This window comes from Brachyhypopomus gauderio, chromosome 12 (genome assembly GCF_052324685.1).
Source record: "Brachyhypopomus gauderio isolate BG-103 chromosome 12, BGAUD_0.2, whole genome shotgun sequence".
In the NCBI taxonomy this organism is placed as follows: domain Eukaryota; kingdom Metazoa; phylum Chordata; class Actinopteri; order Gymnotiformes; family Hypopomidae; genus Brachyhypopomus; species Brachyhypopomus gauderio.
In genome coordinates, this window is record NC_135222.1 from 20,098,572 (window position 1) to 20,116,074 (window position 17,503).

The 17,503-nt window shown below is 49.6% G+C and overlaps 2 protein-coding genes across 2 annotated transcripts; both read right to left on the bottom strand.

Moving 5' to 3' along the window:
* Window positions 1-180: 180 nt before the first annotated feature.
* Window positions 181-14,968, bottom strand: usp47 (ubiquitin specific peptidase 47). Its single transcript, XM_077023669.1, is given in 31 exon segments — window positions 181-878; window positions 1,077-1,207; window positions 1,466-1,513; window positions 1,593-1,723; window positions 2,005-2,123; window positions 2,440-2,555; window positions 2,655-2,735; window positions 2,832-3,007; window positions 3,167-3,929; window positions 4,083-4,202; window positions 4,416-4,531; window positions 4,919-5,126; window positions 5,329-5,433; window positions 5,532-5,644; window positions 5,799-5,854; window positions 6,179-6,195; window positions 6,197-6,256; window positions 6,401-6,535; window positions 6,627-6,785; window positions 6,885-7,037; window positions 7,162-7,257; window positions 7,352-7,501; window positions 7,983-8,062; window positions 8,242-8,387; window positions 8,489-8,585; window positions 8,684-8,837; window positions 9,242-9,355; window positions 9,959-10,087; window positions 10,089-10,154; window positions 11,332-11,391; window positions 14,688-14,968. Coding segments are annotated over 31 exon segments (4,119 nt in total). The 5' UTR covers window positions 14,733-14,968; the 3' UTR covers window positions 181-703.
* A 141-nt stretch (window positions 14,969-15,109) lies between these two features.
* On the bottom strand, window positions 15,110-16,903 carry clec3a (C-type lectin domain family 3, member A). Its single transcript, XM_077023670.1, has 3 exons — window positions 16,793-16,903; window positions 16,533-16,625; window positions 15,110-15,750 (listed from the first exon to the last, which is right to left on the bottom strand). Exons 1-3 carry the CDS (start codon window positions 16,899-16,901, stop codon window positions 15,353-15,355), a joined length of 600 nt encoding a protein of 199 aa, XP_076879785.1. The 5' UTR covers window positions 16,902-16,903; the 3' UTR covers window positions 15,110-15,352.
* Window positions 16,904-17,503: the final 600 nt, after the last annotated feature.

Here is a 17,503-nt window from a genome sequence, read left to right on the forward strand (position 1 = left end):
AATGTCCTTGTTAAACGATCGAGGGAGACCCCAGATATTTTAAATGAGAACAATAAGACTACAGATTGAGACGGCGGGGGATCTCAAACGTGAAGATGATCCGACAGTGAACACGTTCAGCCTTGTGGTCACTATGGGAAATGGGGGGGGGGGGGGGGGGGGGGGGGGGGGGGGGGTTCTCAAGAAATGAGCCTGGATCATGGACATGTATGTATAACACAATGGTCTCAAATCACCACTCGGAGTAAGTGAAAGACACAGTAATGGAGCCCCCCCCCCCCCCCCCCCCCCAAAAAAAAAATGATCATCAATGGAGAGAACTGAGGATAGAGACAGCCCAGAGAATGAGTTACCACTGCCAGAGTCCTCTACCCTAGTCCACAAGTGCATCCATCTCTATAAGGTCACATCTGATTGATTTGTCTGAATAATCGGATTCCTTTTCCTTTGAAATAGCCTTTGCACTTCCCTTTTAAACTTTACAGTTCGATAAACTATAGTGCACAATAGCGTTCTGAGCCTGGCAATGCCCCCTCCCACAGTGCTCAGGGAGGGGCTCGGCCATACAGCACTGGTGACGTTGGATTCGATGTGGGGGCCCTGGCATCAAACGGGTGTCCCAGAGGGCCAGTGCCACACTGCAGCCGGCAGGCCGTCTATAAAAAAAATATATTTCTGTGATCAGGGCGGTCAGGCCCCGCCCTCAGTCCTGGCCCGGGTCTTTACTGGGGCCGCCGTCCAGGTAGATCTTCAGGGCTTTCTCTTTGCGGGGCGAGTAGCTGACCCGGTGGCCCGTCTTCAGGAGCCGGCTGGTCTCCTTCTTCATCAGATCGTTGCGCTCCTCTTCGGAGAGCTCCATGGGCTCCTCGGTGCTGTCCCTGCGGGGCGAGACGTTGAGGCCCATCAGACGGTCACCGCCGGGACGGTTCCAGCCCGGATGAACGCGACCGGACGTGGGTTCTGCTCTGCACACGGCCCACTAACGTCAGAGGCCCTCCCCCCAGCGGGGCGTGCACACAGCAGACACCACAACCTCGGTTCACGTCACGGCTCTGTTGTGAACGCAGATCCGTTACCTGTAGAAGACCACCGCACCATCGTCGCAGATGTACAGCGGCCACACGTTGAGTGTAGAAACTTTAGGATTCCAGTCCAAATCCTGATGGATCTCCAACACAGATATGTCACACGGAAACGTTCCTCTTCCCTACAGGAGGAAGAGGGAAATATAAAGTTTTATGTCCTAACGCCACGCTAGGAGAGACGTTTCAAACAGAGATAAAGATCATTCCTTGAGCGGACAGTACACCATACTTCATCAAAACACCCTTTCTGCCACTCCTGAATCCTCAGCCATCACTTAGACCTTATTAAGCTGACTCAGGTGTGCAGGGAAAATGCTCGGCTATGCAGACGGGGCTCGCAACAGCCTCAGAAAAGAGGACTCGTGACATGAGCAGACTACCTTGGCAAATTCCAGGTTCTCAAGAGGAATTCCACTCATTTCACTCAACTGCAGGGAAACAGAAAACAATTCAGCATTAGACACAAGTGCTTCGGCAGGCCGCGGGTGGAGGCGGGTGGAGGCTTGCCTTCTCCTTCAGCTCGTCCACGCTGCTGCTCTCCAGCACCACCTCCCGGAAGGGCTCCAGCTTCATCTGCCGGGGTCGCCAACGGCGCGTCAGCACGGCCAGCTGAGACATGGACTTCATCCGCTCCGGCTCTGCGGCACACAGCCACAACAGGGTCATAAAGACCGCCGTGTTTGTCACACACACACGCGCACGCACGCAACCTCTCTAGCTACAAAACAAAGATCCATCATAAGCAGACAGCACTAGGACCATGCAAGAACCGGAGACGGCCGTCTGCGGGGGGGAGTGAGCATGGTGTGCTGTTTACACAAACACATAATGAAACATCTAGACTGATTACACATAGCAAAAGCCTCGTGCTTAAGAGGATCTGACGAAGGTGCCGTTGTCTGTAAAGCTCAGAGTTTACCTTCAAGAGCTTCGAGGAAGACTTCCCAGTTACTGGAGATATTGATGTCCTCCTCGTAGACGTGATAGTCCAGAAACACTGTGCCTGGGTTTTTCCAGGTCTTCTTCCTGAGTCGAAACCTGTGTCCACACGTGCACATACACACACAAGGACCAAGATGATTCGTATTATGTGGGCATTCAGCAGAGTAAATCACAGCAGCGAGTGACCTCTGAAAGGTCAGCCACCGTGATGAGTCACTGAATCTTGAATCACTCACTGAATTCTTCTCACCACTGCATGTCTGGGCTGCGGTGACATTCTCACCCAAGAAGCCTCCAATTAACATGCAACCACTTTTAGTCATTCACACATTTTTTTTTTCATTTAATTATCTTGCATTCGTACCCAATATATTAGTTCAGGAAGGCGACCTGAACGCAGCGTGACGCTGACCTGTCTATGGTGAGGTCCAGCTTGCACTGTTCTCCGAGCTGGGGAAGCAGTTCCTCCTTGGACTGCCTGACAGTCATGCCCTTCGCAAACACGGTGTCCAGCAGGAACTTGCAGGGCTGAAAGGAGACACGACATGGCACCTCCAGACCAGCACGAACACCGCCAGGACCTGCCCCGGTGTGTGGTGTGTAAGGCCACGCCGATGGCCACCTTACCTCTGGGTCATTGACTAGCAGCTGGTACACCTTCACCCTGTATTCACCCTTCTTTAGTGCCCTTCCCAACCGAATGGTGACCTGTGGTAACGACAAGACCAGGAGCCTTAACCCACGTGCTAAAGACCAAGGGAGGGACGCTTTCATTCATGCGCTGCTGGTGAGGATGAGGAGAACCTTGTTGTCATCCGAGAAGGAGGAGAGAGTCTCGTTGAGCCGCACGCTCTCAAACTCCTGGTTGTTGGCGTAGACTCGGAAAACCTTGAACTGCGTGGCGGCCACACCCACAAACGGCTCCAGGTTCTGTTTGAACGCCGCCAGCGTGATTCTCTTGTCGACGTGGACGAGCAGACCTGGAAACAGGTGTGGCTGACGGTCAGGAAATCAAAATGACCAAAAATCACCACGAAAGTCTACTAATAGCCATTTGAGTTTTCAGCGCCATGGACAAAAATAACATGTTGGTAGAGGCATAATCTGGGTTATTACAGATTAGAACCCTTCATCCTCACATTTCTGGCCGTCCGCGGACGCGTCCTCCTGTGAGAAGAGCTCCGCCCTGAAGTACAGGTACTGCGCCTCCCCTTTGCTCTTGCCGTTCTCGTCGTACTCGCTGTCGGTGCCGGAGTCTTCCTCCGCCGTGTCCCACGTCTCCTTCTTGCCCTCGTGCGCCTTCGAACGTCGGCTGCTGGTGATGCTGTGTGAGTCGAGCCCGTTGGCCAGCGGCAGGGGGCCACTGTCCACGTTGCACAGCGTGTCGCTGCTGTGACTGGAGCTCAGGATGTCAGAGTCCACCGAGCTCGTGCTGCGATCGTTGTTGGCGTCCGAGTCGGAACGCTCTTCCGAGGCGAACTGGTTCTCCGGGTCGGAGGAGGCCCCGGCCGGACGGCCGCGGACGTCCGTCCGGCCGGCCTCCTGGGAGGGCTCGGGGAACTCTATGTGCTCAAAGTCGCTGTGGTCGGAGCTCTTCTGGCTGTCGCTGGTGCTGGAGGTCTGCTGCTGCTGCTGCTGGAGGGAGAGGTTCTTCAGCTTCTCCGTGCTCTCCTCTAGGATGGCCTCCACAGACTGATCTCCGCCTTTTGCCCCCTCGAACGAGTCCTCGGAGTCACGGCTCACTTTGGGGCAACTAGTTCTGTGGGCCAGAGGGCCGGGCGACTGCACAGGGAGCGACACAAAGAGTCTGATCGTGTTCCCGTGTAGGTCCAACAGCTTCCACAAGAGGGAGTCGGTAAACGTGACCTGGTGGTCTGCAGAGTCGGAGCTCTCCACAAAAACCTTGAGAGGAAAAAAAAAAAAACAAACAATTAACAAATAATTGAAAAGATATCAATTTAGACACCAGAGCAATAGCTAGAGGCCTAAGACAAAGAGTCTCACACAAGTGCAATTGACCAAACTGACTTGGTGGTCAGGACTGAGAGAGCAAACCTTGTTACTCCTGAAAAATCCGTCTGCTTTAAGTGTCTTGCTGGGCACGTAGAGGAGGCGGAGATCGTTATAGCAGCGCTCCAGTACGACGCGCATGGTTTCGGCAGAGAGCCCTGTGGCCTGGGGAGGGCGGGACGAGGGAGGATGAATGCCAGGATGTTGAGACATAGTTATGACGCCCAGTGAAAAGTTAAAGAAATGCAGCAAAACAGGGCTGTTGAAGCCTTTCCTGCCATTTACGTCAAGTTATTGATCGAAGAGGAAGACTCAAGTCTTAACTAAAGAGTGGGGCACGGTGTCTGGGAATCGTGCCATCGTGCAGTGTGTGCGCACCTGTGCAATGAGTTGCTTGAACTCTGTAATGGTCTGGTTCAGGTACGCCCGCACGCTAACGGGAGCAGCGATGGTCTCACTCTTTAGATCCACCACGTGGACCTTCACCATCACCTCTGAAGAAACGTTCACACAAACACAGGAACCTTCAGGAGACCAACCTCAGCGTGCAACAGAGCGATACTTAGTACTTCTTAAGATGAAATGGTGAATTGTAGGACACAATGGAAGATGAAAGAGGTGGAAGAACACAGTACAGAGGCAGAAGATGATCTAAATAGCAAAGTCGATCATTGGATATCCTGAGACCATAAATACAACTTAAGGTGTAATGCCAGTAAATACACGGGTTAGAAAACAACACTGCCATCATGTGGTCAAAAAAGGAACTAAATTCAAGCAGGTGGGTCAGGAGTTTCCGTCTCGCTTCTAAGCTTGATTAATAAGGAAGGGCAGGAAGACGTCGTCCGTAGGGGACGGAGCGGGCGCAGACATGGGCGTACCTCCGGGTTTGTATGGCTGGAACACCTGGTCGGGCCTGCGAGTCTCCAGCAGCAGGTCGAACATGTAGGAGGACTTGACCCCGCCGAGCAGCAGACCCATGGGCATGTCCTCCTCGCCCTCGTACGAGCACTCCAGGTACTCGTGGAACTCATCGTACTTCACCAGACGGCAGCAGTCCAGCGGGACCACGCCCTCTAGATCCATCAACTGTCCGCCGGGAGGAGCCAAGAACGCAGAAGCACGGATTTGGAGAGATACCGTACATTTAGACCGAATCGCAGAGGGAAGATTAGTAACGTGACAAAAACACCCCAATCAATTGATGTCAGAGTTATAACAAACTAAATTGGTGAACAAAGCACCAATAGGCTCCCTGAACAGAACCCTGTATGAAATGGACCAGGATTACCTTGTATGCAGTTTCAGTGGCCTCTCTGAGTGTTTTGTCCTTATGCACCTCGAGTTTGCTTTCCATCATCATCATCTTGATGGGATGCATGCAAAACAGCTTGATCTGAGAGAGGAGGGGAGAGGGGGCCAGCCGTCAGCTTCTGCACGGAAGGCCGGGGGGGGGGGGACACGCTCAGGGAGGGGGCTCGGAAGAGGGGGCACCTTGCACGTGTTGCGTTCGATCTCTCGCTGTCTCTTCTCCTGCTCCTCGGACTCCTTCTCTCTCTGCACGAGGCGCTTTATGTGCTCTGGGAAGTCCTCCACGTCGAGATACTCTACACACGATTGGATTAAAAAGAGCGATCACGTTTTATACAAGTATGCGAATGGAACCTTATTGAGTATATTAATGCGCTTTGGTGTTCTGGTGAATAATAAGAAGAGCCAAAATATGGATTTTTCGGAGTAACCTCATAACTGTTCCCTTACTTGTATTCCGCGAAGGATCCTTCAGTCTGTAAATAAGCATGTAGGCATTTGTGGAGCTGTTGAAACACGAGACCATTAGAGATACATTTGGGGGACATTCCAGCCTAAATATTATTAGAGGTAAAAATGTTCTTTCTTAGGCTACTGGCGTCCGTGAGCGCCGGACAGAGGGGCAGCCATCAAAAGGGGCTTTGTTCAGAGCCAAATAAAGACTCTGTTGTTTTCATCCTGCAAAGACGTCATTTAGTCGTGTAATGGATAAAGTCTCGATTTAATACGAGGCCTAGCGCCCGGGGCTCTCGTCTCTGAAGGCACGGGAGCGGAGAGAGCAGGCGGCCGCAGACGTGAGCGGCTGCGCAGATACGGCGGACTCTACGGACCTGGCAAAGGCGCTGGATGTAGTAGCCTCTGCTCCCTGAGGTGCCGCCGTACGTCTTCCTGATGTCGTCCTGCGTGATCTGAACACAACGCCATCAAAGGCTTCAGTCCCACGCACGGAGCCAAATGCACATTAGCATTCTCGTTAGGCGAGGAATTACGCAGAGGGCTGCGAGGTTTTCAGAACGAGGGTGAAGTGTTTTGCGGGGAGGAAATCGGGGGACCTTGCTGACGTGCTGGTCGTTGAAGCTGTACCACTGGCCATCGCTGAACGACTTGATGCAGGCGTAGTAGTGTCCCCCCGCCGCGCTCCCAGAATGCACCATCACAGAGAACAGCTCAAAGATCAGCGAGCTCTGCTGAAGAGGGAGACGACACATGAGGTGCGGACGGGCGGGGTTTACGTCGTGCCTCACGGCCAACGGCAGTGGGGGGCGGCGCCGGACGTACCTTCGGCTTCAGGACCCGCTCGGCCGCGCCGGCGCTGTCCAGGCAGATGCCTTCGTCCACGCCGTCGTCCGTGGAGAAGTCGTTGCTCATCTGGTCGCTGTGGCAGCTGCCCTCATTTTCAGCGCCGCTGTCTGTGCAGCTCTCCGTCTGGGGAGACTTCTGCAGGGCGGACAGCAAAGCGGAGACACGCCGGTCAGTCCCGGGGGTCCTGCATTACAGCGGAGAGGCTCAGGGAAGCGGCGGAGGGTGTGAACGCACCTCGTCGTCCAGGTCCATGAAGGGGCTCATGTCGAGCTCTTCGGGGAAGGTCATGCGGTCGTTGAGCTTAATGCGGTGCATAGTGGTGTAGTCAAAGTCAAAGCGCTTCAGCTGCAGAGTCAGCAGATACGGGAAGTGCAGGAACCTCAGGCCCTGGGTCACGAGAATAAGAATGTGTGTTTGTTAGAGAGAGAAAAAGAAAGAGAGAGAGAGAGAGAGAGAGAGAGAGAGAGAGAGAGAGAGAAGGAGAACAAGAGAGAGAGGAGTTGCCACTCACTTTACGAGCGTCACATTTCTTCTTGCAGCGCTCACAGAAGTACTGGTTGGGCCCGTCCAGAGTCTCGGGCTGGATGAAGGCCTGCAGCGCCTCCTCCTGTGACGGCAGAATAACAGACAAGTCACAGGGCGCTTCACATCCGGTGCGGAGACACGCTCGCAGGGAGAAAGGGGGTAGTGTAGGTACGCACCACACTGCCAAACGCCTGGCTGGCACCAAAGGGCCTGATGACCAGAGGGATGTCCAGGTACGTGTCGATACGCCAGCTCTCGTAGCCGCACTCCAAACAGCGCACGTAGTCCTTCAGCTTGCCCTGGTACAGCTGGTTTATAAGGTCAGCCTGACGAGTGCCGACACAGGACACAGGATCAAACCCCACATCACGCACCGAGTAAGACCAACAAACTCTACATTGCCCAAAATGCTGAATGAAACTAGGAATCACACATTGGCATTTGCTGCAATCTCTAACAAAAATCCAATCTCTCAAATTTGAAGTGAAAGACTTGCTCGCACGAATATTAAAGGTCAACGCAAACAAGGTGGCGTCAGTCACACCGGTGATACTGAACCTTTCAACACCTTTTTCGGCATGTTACTAGCAGCCTGTCCTCATACACGAACACAGCAGGGAGTGAAGGAGCTTGGATCATGACAAAACAGACACTGAGACAAGCTTACTTACAAAGGATGCAACCTCCCCCTCCCCTCCCGCCCTGGGACTTTCCTGGTCACATTGGGCTCTTTGTTCAGACCTTGGTGGGCGGATTAGGGGCTTCAGATGGGCGTCTTAAGGAGGTGTCAGGAGCTGTGGTCCGTACCTGCTCTGTTTGTTTCCACTTCTGCTCCAAGGCATCAAACATGACCCGACAGAGTTCCTGGACATCATGCTGCTGCCAGGCTGTAACGCGCCACACACACACACACACACACACACACACACACACACACACACACACACACACACACACACACGAACAGTTTCACAGTAATGCAGAGAAGGGAACAAAATCCTGCACTTTGAAGTGCTTCGATGCAATTAGCAGTAGCACAGGTCGGGTTTCTGGGGGCTGAACTCACCCTCACTGCTGTCCCAGCCAAAGCTGCGCGTCACATCCGTGGTCTCGATGGCACGCTTCTTACTGGTCTGGAGCAGCACAAACAGCCTCTGCAGCTGGTAGGGGATACTGGTGACTGGGTCCTCCTCAGACTCCTCAAACTCCCAACTTGGAGGACAGAACAAGGGTTTGGTTTCTCCCGTCTCTCTCCCTGCTTGTGTCTGTCTGCGTCTCTCAAGGAAGGTGACAAACGTGTGCGGGTCACTTACTTGTACAGTGCATTTCTAAACTCTGGCGTCATGAACAGGGTCTGCAGTAAGCTGTTCAGGTAACAGGTCATGGCCTGATTGACCAACCCCACGTATCCTACAGACAGACAGACAGGCGGGCGAAGATGAAGGCGGAGACTCTGGGAGGCGGAGTAATGGAGTGCCGTGCTGATCACGGGCCTGAGCCGGCGCTACCTGTGTCAGACTTGTTGAGTATGGAGGAGTAGGAGTAGCTGGGGCTGCTGTAGTCGCTGATGCAGCCTACAGTACCGTCCCGGGGTAAAGGCCCGATGAAGCGCTCCTGGGAGCTGTCGTCCAGACCGCTACTGTCTGCCGTACCCGACTCGTCCTGTGAGAGAGGGACGCAAACACATGTACACACGCGCGCACACACACACACACACACGCGCGCGCACACACACACGCAGGGTAAGAAACTACACACACGTGGTTAAGAATTTATGAAAACCTTCTGCATATAGCCTCATCAGCCAATATCAGACCGCTGAGAAGCCTGCTGTTCATGTAAATGAAATGGTTTATGGGATATTCCCATAAAAACAAATTCTGTCTGCAGGACTTTTGGTTGAAGAGCTAAACGCGCTGCTCTGCTCTCAGCTCTGGGCCCGTAGGAAGCAGCTGTTGGAACAGATAAACCCCCCCACCCCCCCAGGCAGGCGGTGCAGAAGCACTCTTACGCATACTGACAACTGTGCATCTGCACCACAGCCCCACGCCCACAGCCACACTCACAGAAGCTATCTGAGGCTGCTCGCCATCCTTGTCTGTGAGCTGCAGGAAGTTCCTTTTTCCCGGCTCAAATCCGGATTCCACCAGCGACATCTCACTGGCGTGCTCCAAAGGGGCCTGTGGAGAAGAGGAAGACAGACAGACAGACAGACAGTCAGACAGACAGTCAGACAAAAACTTTCCATTTACCTGATTTACCAGAGGATTTGTTTCTAAACCACATAAACTAATGGTGTGTGTGTCTCTCCCTCTCTCATATATATATATATATATATATATATATATATATATATATATATATATATATATATATATATATATATATAATATATATATACATACACACACATACATACACACACACACACAGGCCTACCATGTGTGATTTCAAGGGGGCCACAGTAGTTGTTACATTTGCATGCTGCCCATTGTTTGGCTCTGCGAGGCAGCGGTACAGGGCCTGGATCAAACCCCACCTACTCACCCAGCTAAGTCCAGCCCAGCACCTGTGCTGCGGGTCAGCTGCAGGATTAGGTAAGGGCCCAGAACATGCGTGTGTGCACAAACACCCCCCCCCCCCCCCCCCCCCCCCCCCCCACACACACACACCCCCCAGGACAAACCCACCCAACATCTATGAAAGGAACAGAACAGAAGCACAATATATTAAGCCACCAAACTGGTCCTGGAGTGGTATTCCCAAGGAGAGGATTGGCTCACCATTTCCACCACGTTGCCCCATGCCAGTTCGAAGGTGCCGTTCACATAGCCCGCCTTGTGCGCGACGTCCTCGTAGAGCTTGGCGAGGGTGGTGGATGCCGGGAGGTTGAGGGTGAGCCTCTCGTTGACGGGTCTTGGCGTTGGTGGTGTCCTGGACTATACACAACACTCGAGGTTCCTCAGCAGCGCTCTCTATCTGCACCACAGAAAACAGCACCGTCACTTTAGCTGGTGAGGCCTGCCAGGCTGAGTCACAGGCCACGCCCCCACCCTCCCCCAGCATTCCAGGCTCCGCCCCTGTGCATTCTGCTCAACAGACAAGTGATGGGTCACTCTGAGAGGACTCGATCAAGGGGCTCAGTCAACAGCCAGTTGTTGAGAAATTCCCCGGACCCAAGCATTGCGTGACGGGGAGGAGCGTCTAGAGGTGAGGGAAAGTGGAGCAGAGGTGGTTACGCAACGCAGTGCCGACATGACCTACTCCAGCCACGCTTTACGTTAAGCTCTGTGAAGACACAGCTTAAGTGGGAAGGCAGGCAGCTTATTAGCACATCAGGAAACATGCCCTGCACCTCAATTTACAGCCCTCATCAACGCCGCAAGAAGCTTCCCATGAAGCTGTGAAAGCTCGTGGTGATGTCCAGGATAGCAGACACACGGTTTGGGCGGGTTTGACCAAGACGTGCACGAGAAGGGGGGGGGGGGGGGGGGGGGGGGGGGGTTAGAGTGAGTGAGAGAGAGAGAGAGAGAGAGAGAGAGAGAGAGAGAGAGAGAGAGAGAGAGAGAGAGAGAGAGAGAGAGAATGCCTTCCAGTGAACCGGGAAATTTCTCATCATACCACAACTGCTTGGAACTTCGGGTTGAGCAACATGGGAAAACGGCGTAACCATGTAAAGAATCACACCGCCGAATACGCAGTCGAGAGCATAATGTCTACTCGCTGCAAATCACAGGCTGTGTTTACAAAGACTGGGCCATTTTCTTTTCACAGTCCCTCTGTTCCTTCAGTCTGTCCTCCACCACCATTCTGCTCATGTTACCACAAGCTATGTGGCAGGGCCTTCGAAACTCACACTAGTGATCCAGTTCCTGGCAGACCAGGTCCATGTTCACGAGTAGAGACAACAATGCAGAAACAACCAGCATTTTATCTCATCAGGAATTAATCCTGCAATATGCTCAGTTTAACGGTACCTTTTCTTTTTTCCGAGACCGAGCTACTTACAAGCACAGCTACATTCCCTCACCTTAACCGTCACTCTCACATGTTAGTTTTGAGTTAGCATTGTTTTAATTAAGGAATCGGTCCGAATTCACACTTCATGCTGCTCACACACAAACACGCACGTCCGAAACCCTCATGCCAGATCTACCTGAGAGAACCTCTTCTTCATTTCCTCCAGAATACTCTGTCTGCAACTCCAAAATACACCCTGATGGAAAAGCACAGAGGGCATGGGAGTGAAATGGTTTGGCACTGAGCAGAAAGAATAAGCCATGTAGAGCGCAGCCCAACACGCCGAGCTTTTCCTGAGCACTTTCACTTCCACTCTTGATGGTTTAGACCATCAGATGAGGGAAAGCACTGGGTAATAGACCAACACTAGAACGCCACTCAAAAGGACCCACGGATATCAACAAGCTCTGGGGTATTATAGGATTAAGAGGTATTTTTACCACGGATAACATCACTACGTGCAGACCTGAAGTAGGCTAGAGCAGGCTCAGACGCCAATAAACCTGGCAAACGGCCATCGCCTGAGGAGAGAACCAGCCAGCTGCTGAAACTATGGCCCGCCAAATGACAAGGGGGAGGAGACGTTAACATCGACCGTCAGAGCTCCACGTAGACCACAGGTGCTGTGGAGATGGGGCATCACCCCAAAAATCAAAGGCGAACGGCAGAGCACTGGCTACATCGAGCACAGCACCCAGCAAACATTCCCAGCTGGCCTGCGGCCTGGAGGCAGGCAGACCGAGCCACGGGCCTGACATGCCCTTCTTGGCATTTCCAAGCACACTTGAGGACCATCAGAATAACTCGATCAAAACCTCTCCGATCCCGCCGCCGCACGAGTCCGCGGCCTTCGACGAGCGGCACGCGGCTGTAACAGGAGACCGTGGAGACGAACGTGACTGATGCTGTTCACAGAGTTACGCACAACACTTGTTCCCTCTGCATTCGTCTGAGAGACAACGAGGATGCGGTTTAACCTAGAGTTTATGACAGGAGCAGAACCGACCACGGATCAAGAACTCCTCGATTTGAGGATATTGCCATTAAGGCACAGATTACAGCAACTTCTACTTCTTCAGTTCCTCCGTCAATTTCTATTCAAGCTAGCAGTAAAATGTAGGTCTAACGGGTAATCCTGACAACGGCTACTAGGCCTAATTTGAATGAATAATAAAACCATTAACAGATCAATTAGCACACAGTTAGTTTTGATGCCTCGAAAGTGCAGTCTAGTATTACAAACCCGACAGCTTCACTTGCACAAACACGCACACGTCTGTGTAAGTGCACCACAAGCACAACAATGAAGTTCCTGGGAAGCTTGTGAGGACTTAAACTAATCAGAAGAATGATGTGGACCAAGCGTCAGATCCCAAGGAGATCCCAAGGAGCCCAAGGCCATCGTGTAGAGTAGAGCAGGAAGCCCTGCTGAAAGCTAGGTCAGCTTCCACCATGCCCAAACAGACCTGATTACAGAGAACGTCCTGAGCAGATATCTACTTCGGATGATGTAATGTAGAGGGAATAAAGAAAGGGTTCACAGGATGAGCAGCACGCCAGCTCTGTCCACAGCACGCACTTAACAACCAGCCTCAAAGAGATGCGAGAAATGCCTTTAGATGTCTTTATCTATCCGTCTCCCCCAAAAGACAGGCAGGCTGAAAGTGGTGAATTCTCTAGAAACAGCACATTGTTCTGGACAGAAACGGGGGTTCTAAAGCTATTTGACCTGAGTCAACCAGCCAGCCTTTTAGTTGGTCAAACAATCTTGAAAAAGAGCTATCCATATACAGAAGGGCACTGACCCCTACAAAGGTTAGCCCTATACAAAGGAGACTATGATGGAAAGCTGCAGGTTCATTTACATGGAAATTTGTGAGACCACCGCTCACTGTACAATGGGTAACCCTGGGCAACAAAAAACTGTTCTTTATGGGAGGATAGGATTACATAGCTATTGTTTATTATAATTTATAGTGAAGGTTTAAAGCAAAATGAAATTACTTTGTGACAAACTGGGGTAAAAAAAAAAAAACCACCAAGAAATAACGTTTCGTTTCAGCTGATGAAATTTTAAAGTTAATTAAGGCTATAAAACTAAAACTGAGGTTTTCAATTTAAGGAAGGCTATACTTAACACATGACTAATTAACTGCAAACGTCAATTTATATTTGACTATCTGTTGGTTGGTTATTGGTTTCCAGAATAGAATATTGAGATCTTATTTTTAAACAGGTAAAAGAAAACATATGTCAATTCCCCATTGAAAGAAGTCCTGTGTTCTTTGTTATATATATTATTGTTTCATGCAAATAACGAAACACTAAATATGCTAAACAAACGTGATTTGGTCATGATCAATTTTAGCACACTGGTAAAAAGGACGTCACAACAACCAACTTTCGTTAGCTAGTAAACAACGTCGCATGTGTCAGCAAAAATAACGCCAAAATTATAAATACCAACATACGTTCTAAGCATTTAAAACACGTTTTCACTCATGCATCTCATGCTTACAGTAATAATAAAAATATAGTCCTGCATTAGCCATCAACTATATCCAACAATGAAGTCCAAACAATCTAGCTGACGATATTTACACTTGAATTTCACCCCAAATGTATGTGATAGGTGACATTCTCAACACTTGCTAGCTTACATGAGATCTCAAAAAGCTAACTAGCTAGCTTAGCTTATAAAAACTGCTAGCTAGTTAGCAAAGTAATCATTTTTCAAAGGTTTTTAATAAATTAAATGTTAATGACGTTCACATATTCGCACATTTCACATATTTGTTAGTTCGAAACTAAAACCAAAGTTGCATTTTGCACGGGGAGAAGCTTGTTTAGACTCCCATTAGCTCTCGGTCCAGTTAGCAGTGCTCGCTAGCTGGCTTCGTTAGCCAGTCAGTTAGCGCAGTCAGCCCTCAGACGGAAACTTCTTTTCTGTCTTTTTTTGACAGAATCTGTCGCTATCGATGGCTAATTCGCTAGCTAGCCAACTAAGAAGTTGAACATTTAAAATGCAACCTTCGTTAAACCATGGTAATTATGTTCCTAATCCGCAAGTAAACATTTGATGACAAAAAAACTAAACGTCTTCGTGATGTTTATCGACCATAACACACAAGGCAGCCAACAGCTAGCTCACAGCTAACATTAGCCGACCAGCTAGCGCTAGCTGGTGAGAGCCAGTCAGCTACGCTAAGCTAAGCTAGCTCGCGCACTCTCTCGCGCACTTCCAGGCTAACGTAGGCGCGAGCGCTGCTAGTTAGCCAGCTAGCTAGCCAAGTATCGTGATTGACGCGAGCCCTTGTCAGCAGGAAACGCAACGTATTTTTTTGTGTTTTCCCCACTATTTAGCTAAAGGACATCCAAACAAACAACATATACTTTTATGATGAAGCTTCGTCGGTAAAGGAGCCTTTATCGAGGATAGACGTACGGCCTGTCAGTGTCAGAACCCGGTCTCCCTGTGAGTGATTATCTCACCTCTTTGGGTACAAGCTGGTTCTCTTCGCTGGGCACCATTTCCATTTGGGCGACAGTTAAGCGGACATCTACCCGGGCTCTGATGTCAACAGTAACTCTTTACGGCGGTGGGGACGAACATCGTTTATGTTTTAGCCAACGCAGGTATATATCGAAGTTATACTGTGCGGCTAAAAAACTTGTTATCAAAGTAATCGCAGGTACTTTCTTTCTGTTATAACTGCAACCACAAACAGTAATCAATGGGGGTAAAAATGTCCGACTCTCGGTATCGCGAGATTTCAGACGAATCTTTGCGTCACTTCCTGAACACGCTTGACCAGTTATTTTGACATGATGATGATGATGATGACGACGACGATGACCATACTGATAATATGGGAATTAAATCAAACGGATCAATACTCTTTCAATATGGCATATTTTGTTTATTGCATCAAAACATACAATCCCATTTCATTTCTTTATTTCTTCAATTTATAAGTTGTAGTGTCTGAAAAATACACAACAAGAAGGTGAATATCCACAGACCGTATCTACTTCCAAATCATTTACAGCACAAGGCATCACTTAATGCTGTATCAGATGGCTCACTTAAAATGGGTAAATAAAGATGTGTCATCACATCCTTGTCACCAGCCACACAGACTGCATATCATTCCATGTTAAGGAATGAGGTATTCACAAATGTACTTCTTCTGAGTAAGACAGACCTCGTCATGCCACTTCCCCTTTGCTACGAGGGAGAGGACGACACAGCTTTCTCGTTTCCCTCCTGTCGGTTCCTTCTTGGCACGATCCCAATTGAAATAGGTGACGGGCATGCTGTTTACATCAACATACTGGCCTTCTTTGACAATATCGGTCACACCGATCCAGAACTCTTTAGATCCTGGAGAGCTGTGTCTGACATAGTTTTTTAGGTCGCTGTTTTCCTTCAGGTTCCGTGGTGTGGCTAGTGTCCCACCTTGTGCGATACAGTGCTCATTGGCTTCATGATAGTGTTTGGGCTCCTCAATAGCCAGGTAACACTTCCTGTGGGCTTTGATCCCACGAAGACAAACTGAAAATAAACAATTTCTGATTCACTGTGGTTATAAGTCATGATTGTTGGGTCGTCTTTTAGCATGAGAGGAGTAATAATAACCATGCAAATATTTGGTTGAACACATGACTCAAAGAGGTTTGGGCTATAACAAAGATCATTTGGAGAAAAAACAGGGTTGTTGTTTTGTGTGTGTGTGTGTGTGTGTGTGTGTGTGTGTGTGATTGTGTGTGTGTGTGTGTGTGCGTGAGAGAGAGAGGTTCTTTCTTTTTGTTTTTTTGAAGATAGGCTACAGTTTCATCTTTGATCTTTTAGTTTTAACATTAAACGTTGCGTAATTATTTTCCCATATCAATTTCAAACACTCTGATGTTGCTGCTATTTTCAGTCTGTATAAATATTTATCATAAGACAAATAAGGTTTTAGTCTACATTTCAGATTTCAGAGAAAAACACTGAGCTATTTTGAGTGTGACAGCATGCACACAAGTACACTGTTTAAATGTGCAAGCCAAACATTGTGGCCTCTGTAAAGCCAACCAAGTTCTCAGGTAACACTGTTTACTTAGATACAGGCCTGTGGAACATGGGAGCTTTGCTGCCACCTGTTGAATGATTGAAATATCTCAACGCTACAGCAAGATAATGCAGTACCTATACTACTTTCTAAAATTTTGTAAAGATAAAAAGCTCTGAAAGGCGACTGGCATGCTTTTTAAACTCTGAAAAACTCTTTAGAAACACACTGTTGTGAATAGCTCTATGTCGTTAATGTAAAAAACCTTTTGGTTGTACATTACCTGTCTGCAGTGCTTGTATCTCTTTCAAGGAGTTCACCTCCTGCCAGAGTTTACCGATCTGCACCTTCATGTCATCATCTTCCACTGCTGCGTCTCAATCGACAAACAGTTGTGAAAGAAACATGATAAAAGATACACAATGTGTCTCCACAAGGTTCCCCCCAAATTCAAACAATAAACACATTTCAAATGCTATATTACATATTTCTCACTAGGACACACTAAGCATGTGCCTTGCCCTGTAATGTGCAGCGTGGTACCTCTCTGGCGAGCAACAGCTGCTTCCCTGGGCTGGGACGGGAGACCCGTGCCGTGGGGCAGCAGGGCACAGCAGAACAGCAGGAGGGCAGGGAGGTGGAAGGGTGTCATGGCTGGTGTGGAGAGCACCCCAGGTTTACTGGGGCAACTTTTATACCAGTGGAAGGGGCCTGAGAGAGCGGGCAGCTCAGCCAATACGGTCCTGCGCTCCATTCACACATTCTCTATGCCTATTGGCTGAAAGTGCAGAGTTTGTGTGCTACAAAAAACTAGGGGATGGGAATACCATGGACAGAGCTGACAACAACCATTCCACTGTTCCCCCACCCCATTCATAAATATTTACCTGCCAGCGGATTACATTTATTTTTCCTGATCATTGGTCAGTAAGCCAGGCATGCAGAGACTGGCTTAGTGAAACTGTGCGTTCTGCACTAATGAATTTATTTTTGCCATTTCTGTTAACCATGTTACAAAATCAGTGCCACAAAATTTCTATGAAAGGTGCGACCTGTAGAACCTAAAGTGATCTGAAAGGATTCAAGATTTAAAAGACAATTGCAGCTTGTGCAAAGCGGTCACAATATCCTTGCCCCACGCCCTACAGCCCCCATAAATGAGGCGTGAGACACATCATTTTGTGAATGGTGACAAAGCGGCAGCAGTATTTACAACGTAGCGATTTTGTCACTATTTTTAGCGAATTAGGCTAA